Source organism: Carcharhinus amblyrhynchos, unplaced genomic scaffold (genome assembly GCF_965287045.1).
Source record: "Carcharhinus amblyrhynchos unplaced genomic scaffold, sCarAmb.v2.hapA scaffold_90, whole genome shotgun sequence".
Lineage (NCBI taxonomy): Eukaryota > Metazoa > Chordata > Chondrichthyes > Carcharhiniformes > Carcharhinidae > Carcharhinus > Carcharhinus amblyrhynchos.
The window spans coordinates 642,407-663,058 of record NW_027649830.1 but is presented as its reverse complement, the minus strand read 5'-3'; the positions used below and the strand labels follow the sequence as shown (position 1 = coordinate 663,058).

The 20,652-nt window shown below is 47.0% G+C and overlaps 1 protein-coding gene across 8 annotated transcripts in view; it reads right to left on the bottom strand.

The window, feature by feature from the left end:
• Window positions 1-20,652, bottom strand: part of huwe1 (HECT, UBA and WWE domain containing E3 ubiquitin protein ligase 1) — a 273,934-nt gene that overhangs the window by 86,557 nt on the left and 166,725 nt on the right. For all 8 annotated transcript variants that reach the window (XM_080182805.1, XM_080182808.1, XM_080182807.1 and 5 more), the window contains 11 exons: window positions 20,222-20,374; window positions 17,085-17,212; window positions 16,727-16,808; window positions 16,100-16,276; window positions 13,759-13,951; window positions 10,205-10,557; window positions 7,637-7,832; window positions 5,720-5,887; window positions 4,316-4,461; window positions 3,516-3,582; window positions 1,905-2,119 (listed from right to left, as the gene is read on the bottom strand). In XM_080182805.1, the coding sequence (XP_080038931.1) occupies window positions 1,905-2,119; window positions 3,516-3,582; window positions 4,316-4,461; window positions 5,720-5,887; window positions 7,637-7,832; window positions 10,205-10,557; window positions 13,759-13,951; window positions 16,100-16,276; window positions 16,727-16,808; window positions 17,085-17,212; window positions 20,222-20,374 (1,878 nt within the window). The remainder of the gene's footprint in view (window positions 1-1,904; window positions 2,120-3,515; window positions 3,583-4,315; window positions 4,462-5,719; window positions 5,888-7,636; window positions 7,833-10,204; window positions 10,558-13,758; window positions 13,952-16,099; window positions 16,277-16,726; window positions 16,809-17,084; window positions 17,213-20,221; window positions 20,375-20,652) is intronic.

Below are 20,652 nucleotides of genomic sequence, written 5' to 3'. Positions count from 1 at the left end.
GGCGAGGATCTGGCAGATGGAGTATAACATTGGCAAGTGTGAGGTTATCCACTTTGGACGAAATAATAGTAAAATGGACTACTATTTAAATGGTGATAAATTACAACATGCTACTGTGCAGAGGGACCTGGGGGTCCTTGTGCACGAGTTGCAAAAACCCAGTCTGCAGGTGCAGCAGGTGATCAAGAAGGCGAATGGAACGTTGGCCTTTATCGCGAGGGGGATTGAATATAAAAGCAGGGAGGTCTTGCTGCAACTGTACAGGGTACTGGTGAGGCTGCAACTGGAGTACTGTGTGCAGTTTTGGTCCCGTATTTGTGAAAGGACATACTGGCCTTAGAGGGGGTGCAGAGAAGGCTCACCAGGCTGATACCGGAGATGAGGGGGTTAGCTTATGAGGAGAGATTGAATAGACTGGGCCTGTACTCGCTGGAGTTTAGAAGGCTGAGGGGTGATCTTGTAGAGACATATAAGATGATGAAGGGGCTAGAAACAGAGGAGGCAGAGATTCTTTCTACTTAGAAAGGAAACAAGAACTAGATGAGACAGCCTCAAAATAAGGGGGAGTCAGTTTAGAACAGAGTTGAGGAGGAATTTCTTCTCTCAGATGGTAGTGAATCTCTGGAATTCTCTGCCCATTGAAGTGGTGGCGGCTACCTCGCTAAATATGTTTAAGTCACAGGTAAATAGATTTCTGATCGATAAGGGAATTAAGGGTTATGGGGAGCAGGGGAGTAAGTGGAACTGAACCACTACAAGATCAGCCATGATCTTATTGAATGGCAGGGCAGGCTCGAGGGTCTAGGTGGCCTACTCCGGCTCCTATTTCTTATGTTAAAGAAAAGAAACTTAACATTCATATGGCTGCTCAGCCCCTCAAACACATTCCCTGTCATTCACTGAGGTTGCAAGTACGATGACTCTCAACTGAAACGTTGCAGATACTGGAAATAGCTGGAAACACCATAAAGACAATTTATCTATCGAGAAAGACCAATGCGGGTGCCCTAACTGAAGTCTTTATGATCACATAAGAACATAAGAAATAGGAGCAGGAGTAGGCCATCTAGCCCTTCGAGCCTGCCCCGCCATTCAGTAAGATCATGGCTGATCTGTTGTGTCTCAGTTCCACATTCCCGCCCTCTCTCCATAACCCTTAATCCCCTCTCTCATCAAAAACCCATCAACCCGCGTCTTAAAAATATTTAGCGAGGCAGCCTCCACCACTTCAACGGGCAGAGAATTCCAGAGATTCACCACCCTTTGAGTGAAGAAGTTCCTCCTCAACTCCGTTCTAAACCGCACCCCCCTTTATCTTGAGGCTGTGCCCCCTAGTCCTACTGTCCTTTTTTGAGCGGGAAGAGTCTCTCCACCTCTATCCTATCCATCCCATTCATCATCTTATACGTCTCAATGAGGTCTCCCCTCATTCTTCTAAACTCTAACGAGTACAAGCCTAGTTTATTCAGCCTCTCCTCATAGCTCAACCCCCTCAACTCCGGTATCAGCCTAGTAAACCTCCTCTGCACTCCCTCCAAGGCCAAAATATCTTTGCGCAGGTGCGGCACCCAAAACTGCACACAGTACTCCAGCTGCGGCCTCACCAATGCCCTATACAGCCGCAGCAAGACCTCCCTACTTTTATATTCAATCCCCCTCGCTATGAAGGCCAGCATCCCATTCGCCTTCCTGACCACCTGCTCAACAGATGGGTTTCACAGTGTTGACCTAGAAAAAACGTTTCCACATGCAGGGAAAAGACCAGAACTAGGGGGCCATCACATAAGCAATTCTCAACTCAGTTAACGGCTGGAGGTGGGTAAAATAACTCTCACTGATTCACCCACAGTACATATGATCACCTCTCCATACACAGTCTAACATGCAGTACTGTTCCCACTCACCTCTTTAATCAGCTCAGATTGGCCAGCTGTGTAGTTATACCCAGCTATCAAGGTGGCAATGCCAATGTAGGAGCGCACCAGCTCAGCTAGTAGCCTCAGAATGGTGGATGTTGGCATGAGGGGCTTGCTGGCTTTCGCCTTCTGCTTCCCGTCTTCAGAGGCTTTGTCGCTATCCTTGTCTTTCTTGCCTTCTCGATTCTCCTCTGGCGTGGAGACTGCGAACAAGAGGAAATTCGGTTCATGTAGAGGCTGGACAAGCCCCAGTTAAGCCTGTAGTCCTTGGAAAGTAAGCAAACTTGTGCTCCTACAGCATTTTTAGTGGGTGAGTAGAGAAGAGAGAGGCATCCCAGATGCAAAAACAGGGTTTAAGCTGAAGGGGGAATGAGTAGGCTGGGCAAATGACTCATGTGACAGTGTTATATCTTTAAGAATTGTATTTGGATCATGTTTCTTGTGCAGTTTGATTATCAGTGCTGTTTTGTCTGCATCCAGCAGCCCCTTTTGTTACCGCAACAGCATAATTGATCTCAATTGCTAAAATGTTTGTTTTAATCTGGATTAATGCAGAGTTATTTACTGTTTTGACCTGGAGACTTTTTGGAGTGGGACTTGAACAGACCTTGTCAGGTAAAGTCCTGTGTGGCTAGGCAGGGCTAGGCTCACAGAGATAAAAACCCAGTTCAGTTGCTGCTTGGAAGCTGTACAGAGAAGTAATGTTCTATCTCTGTGCCAACTCAATGGGCCGAAATGGCCTCATTCTGCACTGTAGAGAATCTACGAAGACTGAAGACAGGGATCTGCCAGAAACAAGGTCCCTTTCTCAGAAGCTGTTCTATTTGATGATATATTCTTCTCTGGAAACTGCTATATGGGAATCAGAAGGCAGATGTCTTTCCGTATCTCTGCCCAGAGGGGTGGGAAGGCTGGAAATTGAGCATCCACAATGCCAATTTGTTCTGAAGGGGGGCATAAGTCTGGGGGTATTGCTTAAATTGGAACTATAGAGGCAGATTGCTCAATAGTCCTCTGTCTGTGTGGGTTTCCTCCCACAGACGAAGAACAACAACACTGCACAGGAAACAGGCCCTTCAGCCCTACAAGCCCGTGCCGCCCATTTTAACACTCAGTGAGTGCCTCATTCCAATCCTCCTTCTACCTACGACTTTTGTCTACATCTTGTGGTCTCCATAAAATGTGCTGGTTAGGTGCATTCAGTGTACTTGAATGGGCTCCGCAATATGACTAGGGGGATCTTTAATTTAACCCTACTTGTGACACGAATAAATAAAATTAAAACTTAAAGTGACCCCCAAGCCAAAAATGAATAACTATCTAGGAGAAGCCCAGCCCGATGACCAAGTGCTTGCAGGTCGAATTAAGACAGATTAAGTGCTCTCCATAGCACCGGGGTGGGGGGCAAGTGAGGAGGGGATGCAGGCGTGGGCATGTGAGAGCAGCAGAGGGGTCACAGGCAAGGAAGAGGGGGTGCAGGCAGAAGACCGGGCATGGGCGAGGGAGAGAGAGAGTGCGCAAGCAAGAGGGACAGAGCCACATGACATTTTCTTGATGAATTTCAGCCACAAGTGGATGGGGTATGAACTATTGCCTCACCTTCACCTTGAGATGTACCAGGCTGCGTGGCGTCTGGCGCTGCCCCATCGGCAACAAAGACCTGCGTCTGCAATTTACAACGTGACAATTATAACATCTCAAGTCGCACAGGTATCTAAAAAGTTCATAAGTTTGGATCTTTTCCCTCTATAAACAAGATAAATATTGCACAAGAAAGCAAACCCTGTCACAGACCTGTCCCAACAGTATAGTAACATAGCGTTAAATAGTCACACACCCATCCTCACCAGTACTGTACCCAGTGTTGTACAGTGACAGACCCGTCCCCACCAGTACTGTACCCAGTGTTATACAGTGACAGACCCATCCCCACCAGTACTGTACCCCAGTGTTATACAGCGACAGACCCATCCCCACCAGTACTATACCCCAGTGTTATACAGAGACAGACCCGTCCCCACCAGTACTGTACCCAGTGTTATACAGAGACAGACCCGTCCCCACCAGTACTGTACCCAGTATTATACAGTGACAGACCCGTCCCCACCAGTACTGTACCCCAGTGTTATACAGTGACAGACCCGTCCCCACCAGTACTGTATCCCAGTGTTATACAGTGACAGACCGGTCCCCACCAGTACTGTACCCCAGTGTTATACAATCACTGACCTGCAACAAATAGGTTTCCACCCTTTAATAGTGGCCTACCCTGGTGACTCTTCAATGCCTATGCCAATCCTTATCATGGGGAAGTAAGTGTTTTGTATATTGATCTCCCTCAGATTTGGTGTGCTTCCTATTTCCCCAATGTGACAATCTGTAGTTACTGGATTACTCACATTGATGGTGAAGCTCTGCTGCGAATCAAAGTCACTGCCCTGCCGTGTCAGTGAGCGGTACTGTTGGTACATGTCATCTCCCACATCCTGCAGCAACTGGCTCAGCTCCTGATTCACACTCACCAACTTCACTTCAACCTTCTCGGCTGCACTCAGTGGCAAGGGGAGAGAGAAAACGCACTCAGTAAATCCAAATGGCTACTCTTTCCAGGGTAACTTGCTTCACAACAACCGCACTGCCCTGAAAAGGGTGGATCACATCTCAACGCAGGAATTCACCGGAATCAGGCCAGGTTTGTACGTGTGTGGAAGACCCAGCTGGCAGCTCCCAAAACTGCAACCTCCACTAGAGAAAAAGACAGAGGCAGTGGGCGTACATTTGGGCATTGAATCTCGCACAGCCCATTTCTGTGTGTTCCTTTATTGCTGTTGGATCAAAACGATACATCATGCTGATTAAGCAGCACCTGAGTGAGTGCCTTTGCCACATTGCAGGCAGTGGCCCATGTTGTGTCCTCCACCATTTCAAGGAAAACAGGGATGGAGAGTAAATACTGACTCTGCCAGCAACAACCTAAACCTGTGAATGCAAAGGAAATACCTGCCATGCTGGCTGATTCTCTGCCAGATTGCACTAAGATAACCTGCTGCAACAGAAAGTTGAATAAAAAGCCAACAGCTTTGATAATGAAAAGAGCTTTCACCCCAGATGGTTCAGCGCAGCGACAAGGGGGGGGTGCGGTGTGTGTGTGCTGCAAATGCAATGCAGTTGGATGTTAAAGAAACACTTGAAGAGGAAGAGGCAGCGATTTCCCCTGAAACCTTCACCAATATCCCTGCATTCCCAACAAGTACTCATTCACCTGGCTGCTGTTTGTGTGCATTAAAAGAAATGATAGCTGTGTATCCCCACGTGACAGCAACAGCACACTGTCGTTCTGCACACATTAGCTCCTCGCAGACAGTGTCAAGGGACAACTAGGTTATCATTCACTGAAATGCAGTGCGACCCAACCACTAACCTAACAGCACTTCCATCAGCTTCAAACACCCAGTGGACACTTGGGCTTTGACAACTGTACAGTGCCCAGGGTGTCAATGACAAACCATACCCACAGCCAAAGATCAGTCTCACAACCACAAATGAGTGTCACTGGATTCTTCAACTAAAGCTGTCCCATTCACATAGTTTTATCTTGCCAAGTGCGGGAGACAGTCTCTGCTCCTTTTCTGATTTATTAACTACATGCAAGCCCTTTATTTTCTCCAGTTACAAGCAGGGCAGCCCTGACCTCAAGCTTCCACAGATCAGCTTGTGATGTAGTCAGGAGCTTCCTGCCTGGCTACTCTTGGGCTTAAAAGCCATTTTCTTTTTCATTTCAACAATGGGACAACAAGACTTACCTTCATCGGGAGCATGGTACGCTGACAGTGCATTCAACATATCATAGATAACTTCTTTGATGGTGTCAGGAATAGTGGGAAGTGGTGAGGACTTCACTGGTGTCGTTTTGACCAGCTGCACAGCATTGGGGCCCTTAATGCGCAAATTCTCAAATTCATCGTCAGAGGCTGAAGGATCAAAGAACAAGCAAACACTTTTACAGAAAGGGTAACGACCAGAGATTAGAGAACATACCTGAACCAACCCCACTTTCCCACCCGCCCCGTCCATGTGCCTTGATCTGCTGACTGCCCAGAAATCTAAGATCAGGAGCACATAGTTTCTGCAGAACTCAGTGTCTCTGCGTCTCACAGTGTCTGGGTCTCAGTGTCACTGCTGAATCAATCAAAACTGACTGTTTTAGAAATGGATTCTTTCATAGACCATGGGCGTTGCTGGCAAGGTGAGCATTTGCCTGTCAGCTGAGAGGTAACTGTCCACGGCCAGTTCAGAGGCAGTTAAGAATCAACACACATTGCTGAGGAAGTCTGGAGTCATGCATAAGCCAGACAGGTTCAGGGCAGCAGATTTCCTTCACTACAGTGAAGCCTACAGCTCTTTACGACAACTAATGGTAGTTTCACGGTGACCATCGATCAACCAGCTTGGTAGTGAGTGGAAAATAAACCCATCTCCCCACCTCTCCTCACACCTCCATCTGTCACAGTTTACCCTCTGATTTGGCTGTTCACATCTTGTATTCTCTCTATGGGCTGCCATTAGCAGCCCTTTCCCCTGGTTTCTGTGGCTATGATTCATCTTCCATTCCCTCCCCCTGCAGCATATCTCCCACTTTCGATGTCTTTTAACTTTGACAAAGGGTTATCTGGACTCGAAACATCAGCTCTTTTCCATCCTTACAGATGCTGCCAGACCCGCTGAGATTTTCCAGTATTTTCTCTTTTGCTTTCAGATTCCAGCATCCGCAGCAGTTTGCTTTGATCCCACCCAGGCACTTCCCTCCGTTCTATCCCCCGTAAACCCATGCATTTACTGTGGCGATTCTATCTCATCTACGCATCTTTGAATACCATGGGAAAATTTCAAAATGCTGTACAATACCCTGACATCTGTAGCACAGAAAAATATTCTGCATTCATGGATCAGTGTCCTGATAAGTCTCCTTCAGTTCAGAATGGACATAAAATTATGGACTGTATCGCTAGACCAGTTCACTCTGAGCTAAACTGGATAGATTCCATAAGTATGGGACCCCTATCTTAAGGTTCTTGGCTCTGTGTTGTCTGACCTAATCCTACAAGGTTTTCCATAGATTATGCAGTTCTGTCACCATTATCCTGTAAGCTTGGGTATGTGTCATTATGCCATTCACAGTAGCACAGTGGTTGGCACTGCTGCCTCACAGTGCCAGGGACCTGGATTCGATTCCCAGCTTGGGTGACCGCGCGGAGTCTGCATGTTCTCCCCGTGTCTGTGTGGGTTTCCTTCGGGTACTCTGGTTTCCTCCCACAGTCTGAAAGATGTGCTGATTAGACTGCATTGGGCCGTGCTAAATTCTTCCTCAGCGTAACTGAATAGGCACTGGAGTGTGGGCGACTAGGGGATTTTCACAGTAACGTTATTGCTGTGTTAATGTAAACCTACTTGTAACACTAATAAAATTAGAAAATATTTATGGTGTTTTCCTGTTATCTTGAAAGCCCCCATTCTCTGATGCATCCTTTCATTATCTGTACGATGTGAGGTGCTGGTCGTAGTGAATAATCTGATCAATTGTCCTGGCTTTTTTCTGTCCCTTTGTACAGATATTTGATGAGAAACACTCAGGTTGTAATGTACCAATCTCTGAGCATTTGCTGCATTATTTGTAAAAAAATGAAAAATCTTCAATAAAAATGTATTTTAAATAAACCTACCGGTCCCATTGCCACGGGGTGCAGGCAGGGCTATCCTTATGCAGTTCTTTGCCACCTCGGTGAATATTTCGGGATTCCTGCAAGCGGCCGGTCCTAGGACTCTCAGGATGTAGTTAATCTCTCTGGAGCCCAGGCTCCCAGATACCACACCAGACGTTGTGCTACCTGCCCCACTGGTTGCAGCCGAACGCACCACCTGAGGATGGAGGAAAGAGCAGCAACTGATCATCTGATGTAATGGTCACAGCTTTCCTGTGCAAGATTACATGAAGCATGGAATTGGTGTTGGGCCAGTGGGGGATGGGGTGGGGGTGTGTGTGAGAGAGAGTGACATCCCCAAGAGCGACAATATTAACATGCCAATAGGAATCACAATCCACTACCACCACACTCTCACTCCTCATGTAAAACTTCATCATGCTGCGTTACTATGAAGCAGTAGTTGGAGCCACTGCCATAACTTCCCTTATTTCTCTCAGGATCCTGGCATTCCTGCACTTTCACTTACATTCACTTGCACACTGCATGTCCCAGTAGTTGTGGAAGTGATGGCAGAGAGCCCTCACCAGAGTGATACCGACACAAGTTACTAATCTGGGATCAACAGGCAGAGTGAGAGAATTACTGCTTGTCACGGAGGACCCCAATAAGTACAAGGAATAAAACATGGGCATCGCTGACTGGGCCAGCATTTATTGTCCACCTCTAACTGCCCTTGAACTGAGTGCATTTAAGAGTTACTCACATTGCTGTGGGTTTGGAATCACATGTAGGCCAGACCAAGTGAGAACAATAGATTTTCTTCCCTGAAGGACATTAGTAATGGGTTTTTACAACAATGGTTTTGTGCTCATTAGTCATGGTCATCTTTTTTTACATTGTATTTTAAATTGCACCATTTGCTGTGGTGGGATTCGAACCCAGTACCCAGAACATTCTCCTGAGTGTCTGGATTACTAGTCCAGTGACAATGCCACCACTGCCTCTCTTGAAACTTCCCTATTGCGATCCCATCAAAGACAGTCTCTGCCAGGCTCAGAATCCAGACTGCTGTGCATCTTTCTCACCCTCATTCCTCATCTCCACTCCCACAACTCCTTGCCCGCCTGCTCATGGCAAAATTGCCACCCTTCATGTCCTGACCTCAAACCACCTCAAAAAGCTACAGCTACTATGCTGAACTAATGTGGAGCTTTTCTTCATCATCATCTGCACTCTGCACAAAGGCAGCTGCTTGGCTCGCCATCCTCTTTCCATCACTCTTCACCCTGGGGTGACTGAGGGGAGAAGGGAAGAGGAAATTCGAGAGCCTATGGCCCCCCAAGCAGCAGAAAGCAATGCCAAACATCAGAGTGATGGGACTGGATTGGCACAGCAGGTCGAATTTAGAAACACAGAATCTAGAAGGAGAAATCTCTTCAGCCCTTCGAGCTGCTCCCCCATTCATTTTGATCATGGCTGATCATCAAATTCAATATCCTGATCCCCCTCCCATATCCCTCAATCCCTTTAGCCCCAAGAGTGATATCTAATTTCTTCTTGAAATCACACAACGTTTTGGCCTCAGCTACTTTCTGTGGGAGTGAATTCCACACATTCCCCACCCTCTGGGTGAAGAAATTTCTCCTCACCTCAGTTCTAAAAGGTTTCCCCCTTATCCTCAAACTCTGACCCCTAGTTCTGGACTCCCCCCACCATCGGGAACATTCTTTCTGAATCTACCCTGTCTAACCCTGTGTGAATTTTATAAGTTTCTATCAGATCCCCTCTCACTCTTCTAAACTCCAGTGAATATAATCCTAACTGACTCAGTCTCTCCTCATATGACAGACCTGCCATCCCAGGAATCAGCCTGGTAAACCTTCACTGTGCTCCCTCTACAGAAGGGGATCATTCTCCTGAAAAGGAGACCAACACTGCACACAACACCAAAGCTGTGGCCTCACCAATGCCGTGGACAATACCTGGAAAACATCCCTATTCCTATATTCACATCCGGAGGGCAGAGAATCTCAGATGTTTGGATTATGGAAGAGCAGGGGTGGGTGCAGGGCTGTGTTGGGGGGGGGGGGGGGGGGAGGGGGGGGGGGGGAGGGAGGGGGGGGGGGGGGAGGGAGGGAGGGAGGTAAATGAAGACAAGGATTTGAATTTTAAAACAAAGAGCCATTGCCAGTCTGAGATGTAGGTCAGACAGCATAGGTATGATGGGTGATCTGGGCTTGGTGTGAGGCGGATACGCAGGACAGACAGATCGGGATGAGTTGAAGTTTATGACGGGTGGACGATTATAGACAGGTCTGGTGGTCACAAAGGCACGGATGAAAGTTACAACTGAAGGATGGGTTGAAGCGGGAGAGGAGACAAGGCAAGTTTGTGATGGAGGTGGGAAGCAAGAGTTCTTGGTGATGTAAGGGACACAGGGGTGGGAAACACATCTTGGATCCCCATCACCCAGCATCCACTTGTGAGCTAAATCTCAGCCCCTTCCCACACAAGCCCCAGTGACTGAGCTGCTAAAGAATGACACAGTATAATCAGCGGACAGGCGGGAGCTCCCGTCAGGTTTACCTTTTCCATGGTGTGTTTGAGCGTGCAGGGATCCTCGATCACATGTCGGAAAAGCAGTGTGACCAGCGGTGTGAAACCGTTGAAGCCCGAGCCCTGAGTCAGGTTTAGGATCATGCGGGTGCTGCCAAGTTCCGCAAACATCAGGGCACACTTGTGCTCACGGGTCAGGCGCAGGCAGAGGCGCAGTGTGGCATGCAACGTGTCGGGGTCCACCGGCACGCTGATCATGCTGACACACGACCGGATCAGCACCGCCATCTGCTCCTCCGACAGTCCCTGGATCACAATGTCATTTGCTTTGACTTCTTCCCTCGGTTCTTTCTCTGTTGCAGACTCTGGAGCAGCTTCTACATCTTGGGTAATAAAAGAAAATATCAGAATTGATGACGAGTGCCCAAAGCAGGGCTACTTAAACCCAACAGTCAGATGTCACAAATTTTCACTCAACAAGGACAGGAATTCAGCATGCCTAACATCCTCTCACATCACAACCAATGAAGGAGGTCTGAGGTTTAGCCACAAAGAAGGTTCACTTGAATGAATCCTGGGATAAAGGGGCTTGTCTTAAAGGGAAAGGTTGGGCAGTTTGGGTCTGTACCCATTGGAGTACAGATAAAAGGAAGGTGGTCTTACTAAAACATATCAGATTCTGAAGGTGTGGCCTGTTGCAGGTGGACAGAGTTTTGGAATAAGGGGAATGGCATTGAAGAGGGAGATGAGGAATTTCTTCTCACAAAAGGGTGGTTAATCTGTGGAATTCTCTCCCCTAGACAGCAATGGAGACAAGTTCACTGAATATACTCAAGGCTGAGTTGGGCAGATCTCAGATCAAAAAAAGAAAGTTTAAAGCTTAATAATTAGTGTCACAAGTAGGCTTACATTAACATTGCAATGAAGTTGCAGGGATTTTTTTGAGTCAGACATGTTGGATTTCAGTCCCACTCCAGGGACGTACCACGCAATCCCTGCTGATGCACCCATTTTCTCTACTGGGAGTGCTTCACCATCAGTGGTGTGGTCTCTTAGATGACCCAGTAAACCTGGTCTTCCTTCTGGATTTAACAGATCCTATGGTGCTACTTTGAAGATAAGCAGAGGAGCTGTTCTCGCTGTCTGGGACCGTTATTTATCCTCCAATTAATAACAATCAAAAGATATTTGGACATTGCTGTTTGGGGGATTTTGCTGTGCACATAAGAAATGGGAGCAGGAGGAGACCATTGGCCCCTTGAACCTCCCCCCTTCAATAAGATTGTGTTCAATTCCTGGCTTGGGTCACTGTCTGTGTGGAGTCCGCACTTTCTCCCCGTGTTTGCATGGGTTTCCTCCGGGTGCTCCGGTTTCCACCCACAGTCTGAAAGATGTGCTGGTTAGGGTGCATTGGCTGTGCTAAATTCTCCCTCAGTGTAACCCAAACAGGCACCGGAGTGTGGGCGACTCGGGGATTTTCACAGTAAAGTTTATTTACTTGTGAGCCACAAGTAAGGCTTACATTAAGACTGCAATGGAAGTTACTGTGAAATCCCCCACATTTGGGGATGAGCTGAATGGAATCCTTCTGTGATGCTGTGAATTGGTTCATGCAAACCATGGCGTTAAGTTGAAACACTGTAAGATGGAACTGATTTCCCCACAGGGGAAATAGGGGATTGGTTCCACCAGTTGGTGGGGCAAGGGCAGCACTTCTACCAGCTAATTACAACCTGACTGCCCAGAAGGTTGAGGCCCTGGTCAAGGAGGAGGCATATGATGTGAATAGGCAGCTGGGTTCAAGTGGATCCCTTGGAGAGTATAGAGGATGTAGCAGTAGAGTTAAGAGAGAAATCAGGTGGGCAAAAGGGGGACACGAGGTTGCTTTGGCAGATTAGGCAAAGAAGAATCCAAATACATAAAAGGGCAAAAGAGTAACTAGGCCTCTTACAGATCAACAAGGTCATCTATGTACAGATCCACAATGGGTGAGATCCTAAATGAATATTTCTCATCAGTGTTTATTGCTGAGAAAGGCATGAATGTTAGGGAACTTGGGGAGTTAAACAGAGATGCCTTGAGGACTGTACATATTACAGAGGAGGTGCTGGAAGTTTTAAAGCGCATCAGGATAGATAAATCCTTGGCACCTGATGAAATGCATCCCAGGATGTTGTGGGAGGCTAGGGAGGAAATTAGCAGAGATTCCATGCTGCACGTTAATGATTCAAAGATTGTACACAAAAATCTAATGCAATCAGATCTCTGTCACAAGCTTCCAAGATGCAGCCAACTTGATTTTAGCTCCAGCCCTACTAGCAACCTCTGGTGAAGAAACCATTTGGCTCCTCGAGTCCACTCTGCCATTCAATAACATGTCCACTTTCCTGTCCTTTCCCCGTAACCCTGGATTCCCTTACTAATCAAAAATCTCAGCCTTAAATATACACACGGACCCTGCCCCACGTAGTTCTCTGTGGCATCCTCATCTCAGTCTTAAATTGGCATCCCTTTATCCTGAGACTATGCCCTCTGGACCTAGACTCTCCCATGAAGGGAAACATTGTCTCAGCAGTCACCCTGTCAAGCACCTTAAGAATCCTATGTTGTCTCAATGAGGTGACCCCTCATTCTTCGGCATCAGCATGTATACTTCTAATAAAATTATAAAAGATGAGGAGGCACAGAGTTGTAACATTGAAATGGACTTTGTTAATTCAAAACAGAGTCTTAATTTAGAAGTGCCATTTGTCATAACTCCAACTGATAGTGAACCTCAAGATTCAGAGTTCAAATCTCCCACCTTCACCAGTTAAATCCCAAAATCCAGTTTGAAGGTGGGTGGGGCTGGCGCCTGAGAAATATCATGAAAACTGTAAGAGCCAACCGCACTGACGGCAAGTACCTCCCACCTCTGCCTCCAACTCAACTTCGCACTCATGAGGCCTCGAAAGTCACTGACTGGTGTCTGCTGTGATGGTGCCGCTCTCGTTTCTGAATCACAAGGGCTTGGGTTCAAGTCCCAGTCTCGGGCTTGAGCACAAAACTCAAGGCTGACATTCCAGTGCAGGACTGAGGGAGCAGTAGGGTTATCCCCGTGTTCAGGCCTTCCGTCAACATGACTGAAGGAAGCACCATTGTGTAGTTATGCAGGGCACTGCCAAAGCCACATCTCGAATACTATGTGCAATGAGTGCTGGCCTTGCCAATGATACCCACACCCCATGTGAATGAATCAAATTAAGATTCTATACAGTGTCCACATGTAAAACTGATACAGGGAACCATTCACCGAATCATAACGCTAGTTTTGATCAGTGCACATTTCTCAGATGAAAATAAGGAAGTTGTGTGGATCTTGTTCAAAACCTTGCTGAAATAAAGGTAGTGTACAGTCTTTTAATAAGCCCAGTTCAAACTGTGATCAGAGTTTCACTGTTTGAGCATTTAGTCCCAATCTTCTGGGGAAACTGGGTGACCCAATCAATTAAACACAATGACCACGTCTGCAAGCATTGAAGTGAATGGATGTTGACTTGGAACCAAAATGCTCCAAGGCTCACCGTAAGGAGGAAGGTTCGTACCGTTGGCTTTCTCTTCCTTGGGTTTGGTCTCTGCCTCAGGCTCTGGCTCGGGCTCCGGTTCCTTCCCCTCCTCCAGGGTTTTCTCCAAGTCTTGCACGAATTGGGAGCTGCTGCTTTTGCAGTTGAGTTCCTTTCGGGGCAAGCGCTGTAAAGTCAACATCACCGGCCGCCGGTTTCCGGTCTCTTCATTTACCTAAAAAGGGACAAGAAAGTGTGTTCGGTTACATCGGCATTACAAAAGGGGCGCAGGCCTGCAGCTTGAGACACGAACATGTCTGACAGTCTGTGGGTCACAGCAACCTTAGAAAAGGGTTCTTCATGTGAACCCTGCAAAAGAACAATTACAAATGGTCAACAATTTGATCAAGGACACCCCCTGCTAGCATCTAGAAGGACAAGGGTAGCAGACACAAGCGAACAGCACCAGTGAGAAACACTTTTTCAGTCAGAGGTGATGGGAATCTGGAATGCACTGCCTGGGAAAGCGGTGGAAAATTCAAAAACCTTACAATATTTAAAAAAATATTTGGGCGAGCACTTGAAAAACCAAAACATTCATGGATATGTAGCTAGTGCAGGAAAATTGGATTATTGTGCCTTTTGGGGTAGTTATAGTCAGTGCAGACCCGGTTTCTGCATTCTATGATTCTATGACCTGCAAGTTCCCATCCGAGCCATTTACCATCCTGGCCTAGAAACATATCAGATGTTCCTTCCTCGTCACTGGGTCAAAACTGTGGCACTCCCTCCCTAACAGTGCTGCAGCTGTACTTCCACCTCATGGAGTAGCTCAAAAAGGCAGTTTATCACATCCCATCAAGGGCAATGGGGAATTGGTGGCATCATAGTAATGTCAGTGAACAAATAATCCAGATGCACAGACAAACTGCTCTGGGACACAGGTTCAAATCCCACCAAGGCAGCTGAAGGAATGTACATTTAATTAATATATCTGCAATTCAAAACCAGTCTCAGTAATGGTGACCATGAAACTCACCATAGTTGTAAAAACCCATCTGGTTCACTAATGCTGGCCAGCCAGTGACCCCCATATCCCACGAACGAATTAAAAGATGTCCCCTCAGAGAAGGAAATCTGCCATCCTTACCTGGTCTGGCCTACAGTCAGACCCCCAGCAACATGGTTGAAATTTCAACTGCTCCCCGAAAAGCCCTAACAAGCTGCTCAGTTCACAAGCAATTGGGAAAGGGCAACAAATGCTGGCCTTGCCAACATTTAGGAAATTTAAATTTAGGGAATATGAAGTAAAGGTGGTATTGGAAACAGAAGAATACAGAAACTTGGCTATACTGCTGCTTCTGCTCTACACGAGCCTCTTTCTATCCCCATGTCCTGCTTTTCACTCGATCCAACTTCCCCCACTTCTCCCTTTAAATGTACCTGAACCATTCACTTCAATCACTCACTGAGGGGGAATTCCACACACACACTGCTCGCCAAGTAAAGCCATTTCTCCAGTACTGGCTACTGTAATGTCCTAACTGTGTTAAAGATGTGGATTTTCACAGAAAAGAGGAAGATGTGGTCCGCATACGTGGATTCAAAGTAACAGCAACAGATTTATTGAGGAGCTGTTCTTTGCACAAGAGTACAAATCTGAAAATAAAACAGCATGTGGCAACATCACCATCAAATCATGTGATCAGCTCTTGAAGCAACACATTTAAATATTCACAGGTATGGTTATTGAGGCTATCCTACCCTGATGGCCTCCGGTTTTGGTTACTCACAAGGAGAAACACCTTTGTGTCTACTCCAGAAAGCACTTCTCAAAGCGACTCCCAAATCTGTTCAGTCTTTCCTGTGGAGTTGTAATCTCTCAGTTCCGTTTCCACATGTGACACAGTAAATCAATACCAGGAGACAAGAGAGATGGGCAGGCCTGTTCTCACCCCCACTACTTCGCAATCCTATATGCCCCCCACCTCCGCAGCTTGCCTGCAGCTGGATGATAGCTGTTCTACAATATTCACTTCACTATCAAATCCACACGTGCAACATGGCATCATGAGCTCAGTGATACTGTCTCCCCCCAAAAACCCTGCCCACTCATCAGTCAACCTCCAATCACACACAGAAATGCCACTCTGTCCACCCCATCCCCATCATTTCATTATGCTCTGCATTTTAATTCCACTGACATGCCTTGGATCCTTATTCGGCAGAAATCCCAGTTTTACAATCTTTAATTGACTGCTAACCTCCACAGCCCCGGCCCGCTAGGTTTGGGTTGGTGGACAGTGCTACCATTTCATCTTTTCTCTAAGGGCAGCAGCCATGTTTATGGTGCCAGCAGTGACAGGGTAGCACTTCTCATTACCTGCACCATGGTGTTGAACTGCACAGTGTACCTCCTCCGGCCAGCCGTGAACCGCACGCTGGTCTCTCCCGCCCTCCAGGCCGCATCAATGGTACTGTTGTTGCTCGCGCTGTAACTGCACCATCGCCCCGAACGATCATCAAACCACCTCCAGTTATTACCAGTTGGCTGCAGATACTGCAGGAGAAATGTGACAGGTTATCCCAATTCTGACTGTTCATTTATCACAGTCGCTTGTTTGTGCCAAACCAGAATATTACTGAAAAAAAGACAAATGCTGTCAAAGCTTTTTGTGTCATCAGGACAATACGTAAAGAAACCAAATGCAAAAGGAACAACAATTTATATTTCGTGAGAAGAGTGTGCTGATTAGTCTCCAGACCCACAGCAATGTGCTTCTCTCTTAACCACTCTCTGAAATGACCCAAGCGAGCCATTCAGTTCAAGGACAATTGGAGATGGGCAACAAATGTTGCCCTTGCCAGGGAAACCCATATCCTGCGAAAGAATAAAGATGTTCAAAATTATCCTGGTAACTTCTTTCCAACCTCAACAGCAATGGGTAAGGCCAGTTTGGGCAAATCCCAGAAGTATTTGCACGCATACGAATAATTCAGCAGCTGTCACCTTGTTCATCTGCGCTCTCCGCTTGGACGACACAGACATCTTTTCGTAGAAGTCAATCAGGAGCAGGACCGGAGTAATCCACCTGATCAGGGGCAGCAACAAAAAATAATATTCCTTTATTAGAGCACTGATCTGACACGCAAAAGCTGGGAGCAGTAACATAACAGTCAAGGGCCTGGAGCCCACACACACACCCACTGGGAAGGGTTCACACATCACAAGTTGTCCCTCAGTCCTGGAGAGAGAGCTGAATGACCTCTCACGCACACACCCACCCAGCCACCCACCTCTCACGCACGCATGCAAATACCCACCCACCCCTCAGGCACACACACACACGCCCACCCCGAGCACTTACTTGGGTGTGTGCACGTCCTTCTGTTCCTTGGCAGCCTGGAGACAAGGCTGTGCCACCTCGAGCAACTTGATCAGGACGCCCAGAATGCCACTTGTCTCCACAATCCTGGCGCAAGTCAGCTTGAGTTCCTGGGGGGAGGGGGAGGTGGGGAGAAATAAAGATGCACACATAGGGTCAGAGATAGGTTGCCGACCCAGACTCAGGAGGAGAACCACCCTTCCAGCAGGCCAGGTCTTAACAGTTTGCCCTGTCAGACGGCACATAATCCAGACGCATCTTTCACAAAGCAACTAATCCCATTTTAAACCCAGACTGTAGAGGACATAATCTCAGCATAAGAGGATCACTCATTTAAGACAGAGAGGAGGGGGGGGGATCTTCTTCTCTCAGAGGGGAGTGAATCTGTGCAATTCTTTCCCAGTGGGGCTATGGAGATTAGGTTATCAAGTATGTTCAAGGCTGAGATAGTAAGGGAATGAAGGGTCACAGGGATATGGCAAGTAAGTGTTGAGGATCATATCAGATCAGGCATGATCTCATTGAATGGCGGAGCAGACTCAATGGGCCGAATGGTCTATTTCTCTTCCTACAGTCCATAGTCTATGAATCAACCTAACTCTGCCTTAAAAATATTTTAAAACTTTGCTTCCAGCGCAAAGACCAAAAAAACAAAGTAAATCATAGCACAGGAACAGCCCCTTCAGCCCTCCAAGTCTGCACCAACCACGTTGCCTGACTGAACTAAAGCCCCATAACCTTCTGGGGACCATTAGACATTGGATAAGGTTCCCCAAGGTAGGCTCATGAAGATGATAAGGAGGTGTGGGATTGAAGGAAATTTGGCCAATTGGATAAGTCTCATAGAAGACAGAGGGTGATGGTGGAGGGAAAATTTTCAGATTGGAGGCCAGTTACCAGCGGTGTACCACAAGGATCAGTGCTGGGTCCTCTGCTATTTGTGATTTTTATCAATGACTTGGAACAGGGGGCTGAAGAGTGGGTAAATTTGCTGATGACACCAAGATTGGTGGAGTGGTGGATGAGGTGAAGGGCTCTTGTAGGCTGCAAAGAGACTTTGATAGGATGCAGAGCTGGGCTGAAAAGTGACAGATGGAGTTTAACCCTGATAAGTGCGAGGTGATTCATTTTGGTAGGACAAACTTGAATGCTGATTACAGGGTCAATGGCAGGGTTCTAAGGAATGTGGAGGAACAGGGAGATCTTGGGGTTCATATCCACAGATCTCTGAAGGTTGCCACTCAAGTGGATAGAGCATGAAGAAGGCTTATAGCGTGTTAGTGTTTATTAACAGGGGGTTTGAGTTTAAGAGCTGTGGGGTTATGCTGCAACTATACCGGATGTTGGTGAGACCACATTTGGAATATTGTGTTCAGTTCCGGTCACCTCACTGTAAGAAGGATGTGGAAGCATTGGAGAGAGTGCAGAGGAGATTTACCAGGATGCTGCCTGGTTTGGAGGGTAGGTCTTATAAGGAAAGATTAAGGGAGCTGGGGCTTTTCTCTTTAGAGCGGAGGAGGATGAGAGGTGACTTAATAGAGGTTTATAAGATGATAAGAGGGATAGAACGGACGTGGAGAGACTACTTCCTCGGGTGGATGTAGCTGTTACTAGGGGGCCATAACTATAAGGTTCATGGTGGGGGATATAGGAGGGATGTCTGAGGTAGATTCTTCACTCAGAGTGTGGTTGGGGTGTAGGATGCACTGCCTGCTGTGATAGTGGAGTCGGACACTTTAGGAACTTTCAAGTGGTTATTAGATAGGCACATGGAGCACACCAGAATGATAGGGAGTGGGATAGCTTGATCTTGGGTTCGGATAGAGCTCGACACAACACCGAGGGGCCGAATGGCCTGTACAGTTCTATGTTTCTGTCTTTATGTTTCTATATCCCTCTATTCCCATCCTATTCATGTATTTGTCCAGACACCTTTAAAAGTCACTATCGTATCTGCTTTCACTACCTCCTCCTAGCAGCGAGTTATATCAGGTCTCCCCTCAACCTCCGTCGCTCCAGTGAGAACAAACCAAATTTCTCCAACCTCTCCTGATAGCTAATGATCTCCATACCAGGCAACATCCTGGTAAATCTTTTCTGTATCCTCTCCAAAGCCTCCACATCCTTCTGGTCGTGTTGAATACTATATTCCAAGTGCAGCCAAACTATAAAGCTGTGCGTAACTTGCCAATTTTTAAACTCAATGCCCTGGCCGATGAAGGGAAGCATGCTGTCTGCCTTTTTGACTACCTTCGCCATGTATTTCCACAGTGACCTGTGTACCTGTACACCCAGATCCCCTTGCCTATCAATACTCTTCAGGTTTCTGCCATTTACTGTATATTTCCTATCTGTAATAGACCTTCCAAAACGCATTACCTCACACCTGTCTGGATTAAACTCCATCTGCCATCCCTCCACCCAAGTCTCCAACTGATCTATATCCTGCTGTATCCTCTGATGGTCCTCATCGCTATCCGCAAATCCACTAACCTTTATGTCATCTGCCAACTTACTAATTAATCCAGTTACATTTTCCTCCGAATCATTTATATATATTACAAACAGCGAAGGTCCCAGCACTGATCCCTGAGGAACACCACTTGTCACAGCCCTCCATTCAGAAACACACCCTTCCACTGCTACCCTCTGTCTTCTATGGCTGAGCCAGTTTTGTATCCACATTGCCAGCTCACCTCTGATCCCATGCAACTTCACCTTCTGCACCAGTCTGCCATGAGGGACCTTGTCAAAGGCCTTACAACATGCCCTATCCTCATCAATCTTGGTCACTCCCTCGAAACGCTCGATTAAGTTAGCACCTTTTGAGGAAGAGAGTTCTGAAGATTCATGAATCTCACAGAATATTTCTCTTCATCTGTTTAAAATGGACAATCCCTTATTGTTAAAACAGTGACCCTACTTCGAGCAACTGCAGCACTGGCACAAAAAGGCAACCCCATTGCCCCCTCTTCTCCTACTGCACATCATCTGTTCTCCATTTCCCCCCAGCCCACTCTTTATACTCATTCAATCCCCTCAACACAGTCTTCTATCTGTGCACTAATCCCTCCCGCGTGCCCTACCAAAGAGCTATACAAGCAATACAAAACCCGTACCTCAAACAGAAGGGTGACAAGAAGGATCCTGGTGGCAAGGTTAGAAGCCTGCGGGAGCGTGGCCATCTGGCTGGTCCACTCTGCCACCGTCTTGGTGTCGCTTGTAGTCAAGGGGAGCGCCGCAGTGATAAGGACATTGGCAGCTTCCCATACCTGCTGAAAGACAAACACTGACCTCACTGCAAACTTAGAACATATAGATGGCACATGTGCCCAGGGTAGGGGAGGCACAAAAGAATCTGAAGGAAAAGAACGTGAGCTAAGGACAAGACCGGTGGTAAGATGTGAAGAATACATTTTTAAAAATGCCTGATCTGGAAGGTGTTGCCTGAATAGAATGGATTCAATTGAGGGGAGTGGGAATATGTGTCTAGCTCTCTTAAAGAGCCAGCACAGGCACAATGGGGAGAATGGCCTCTTGTGAGGTATCA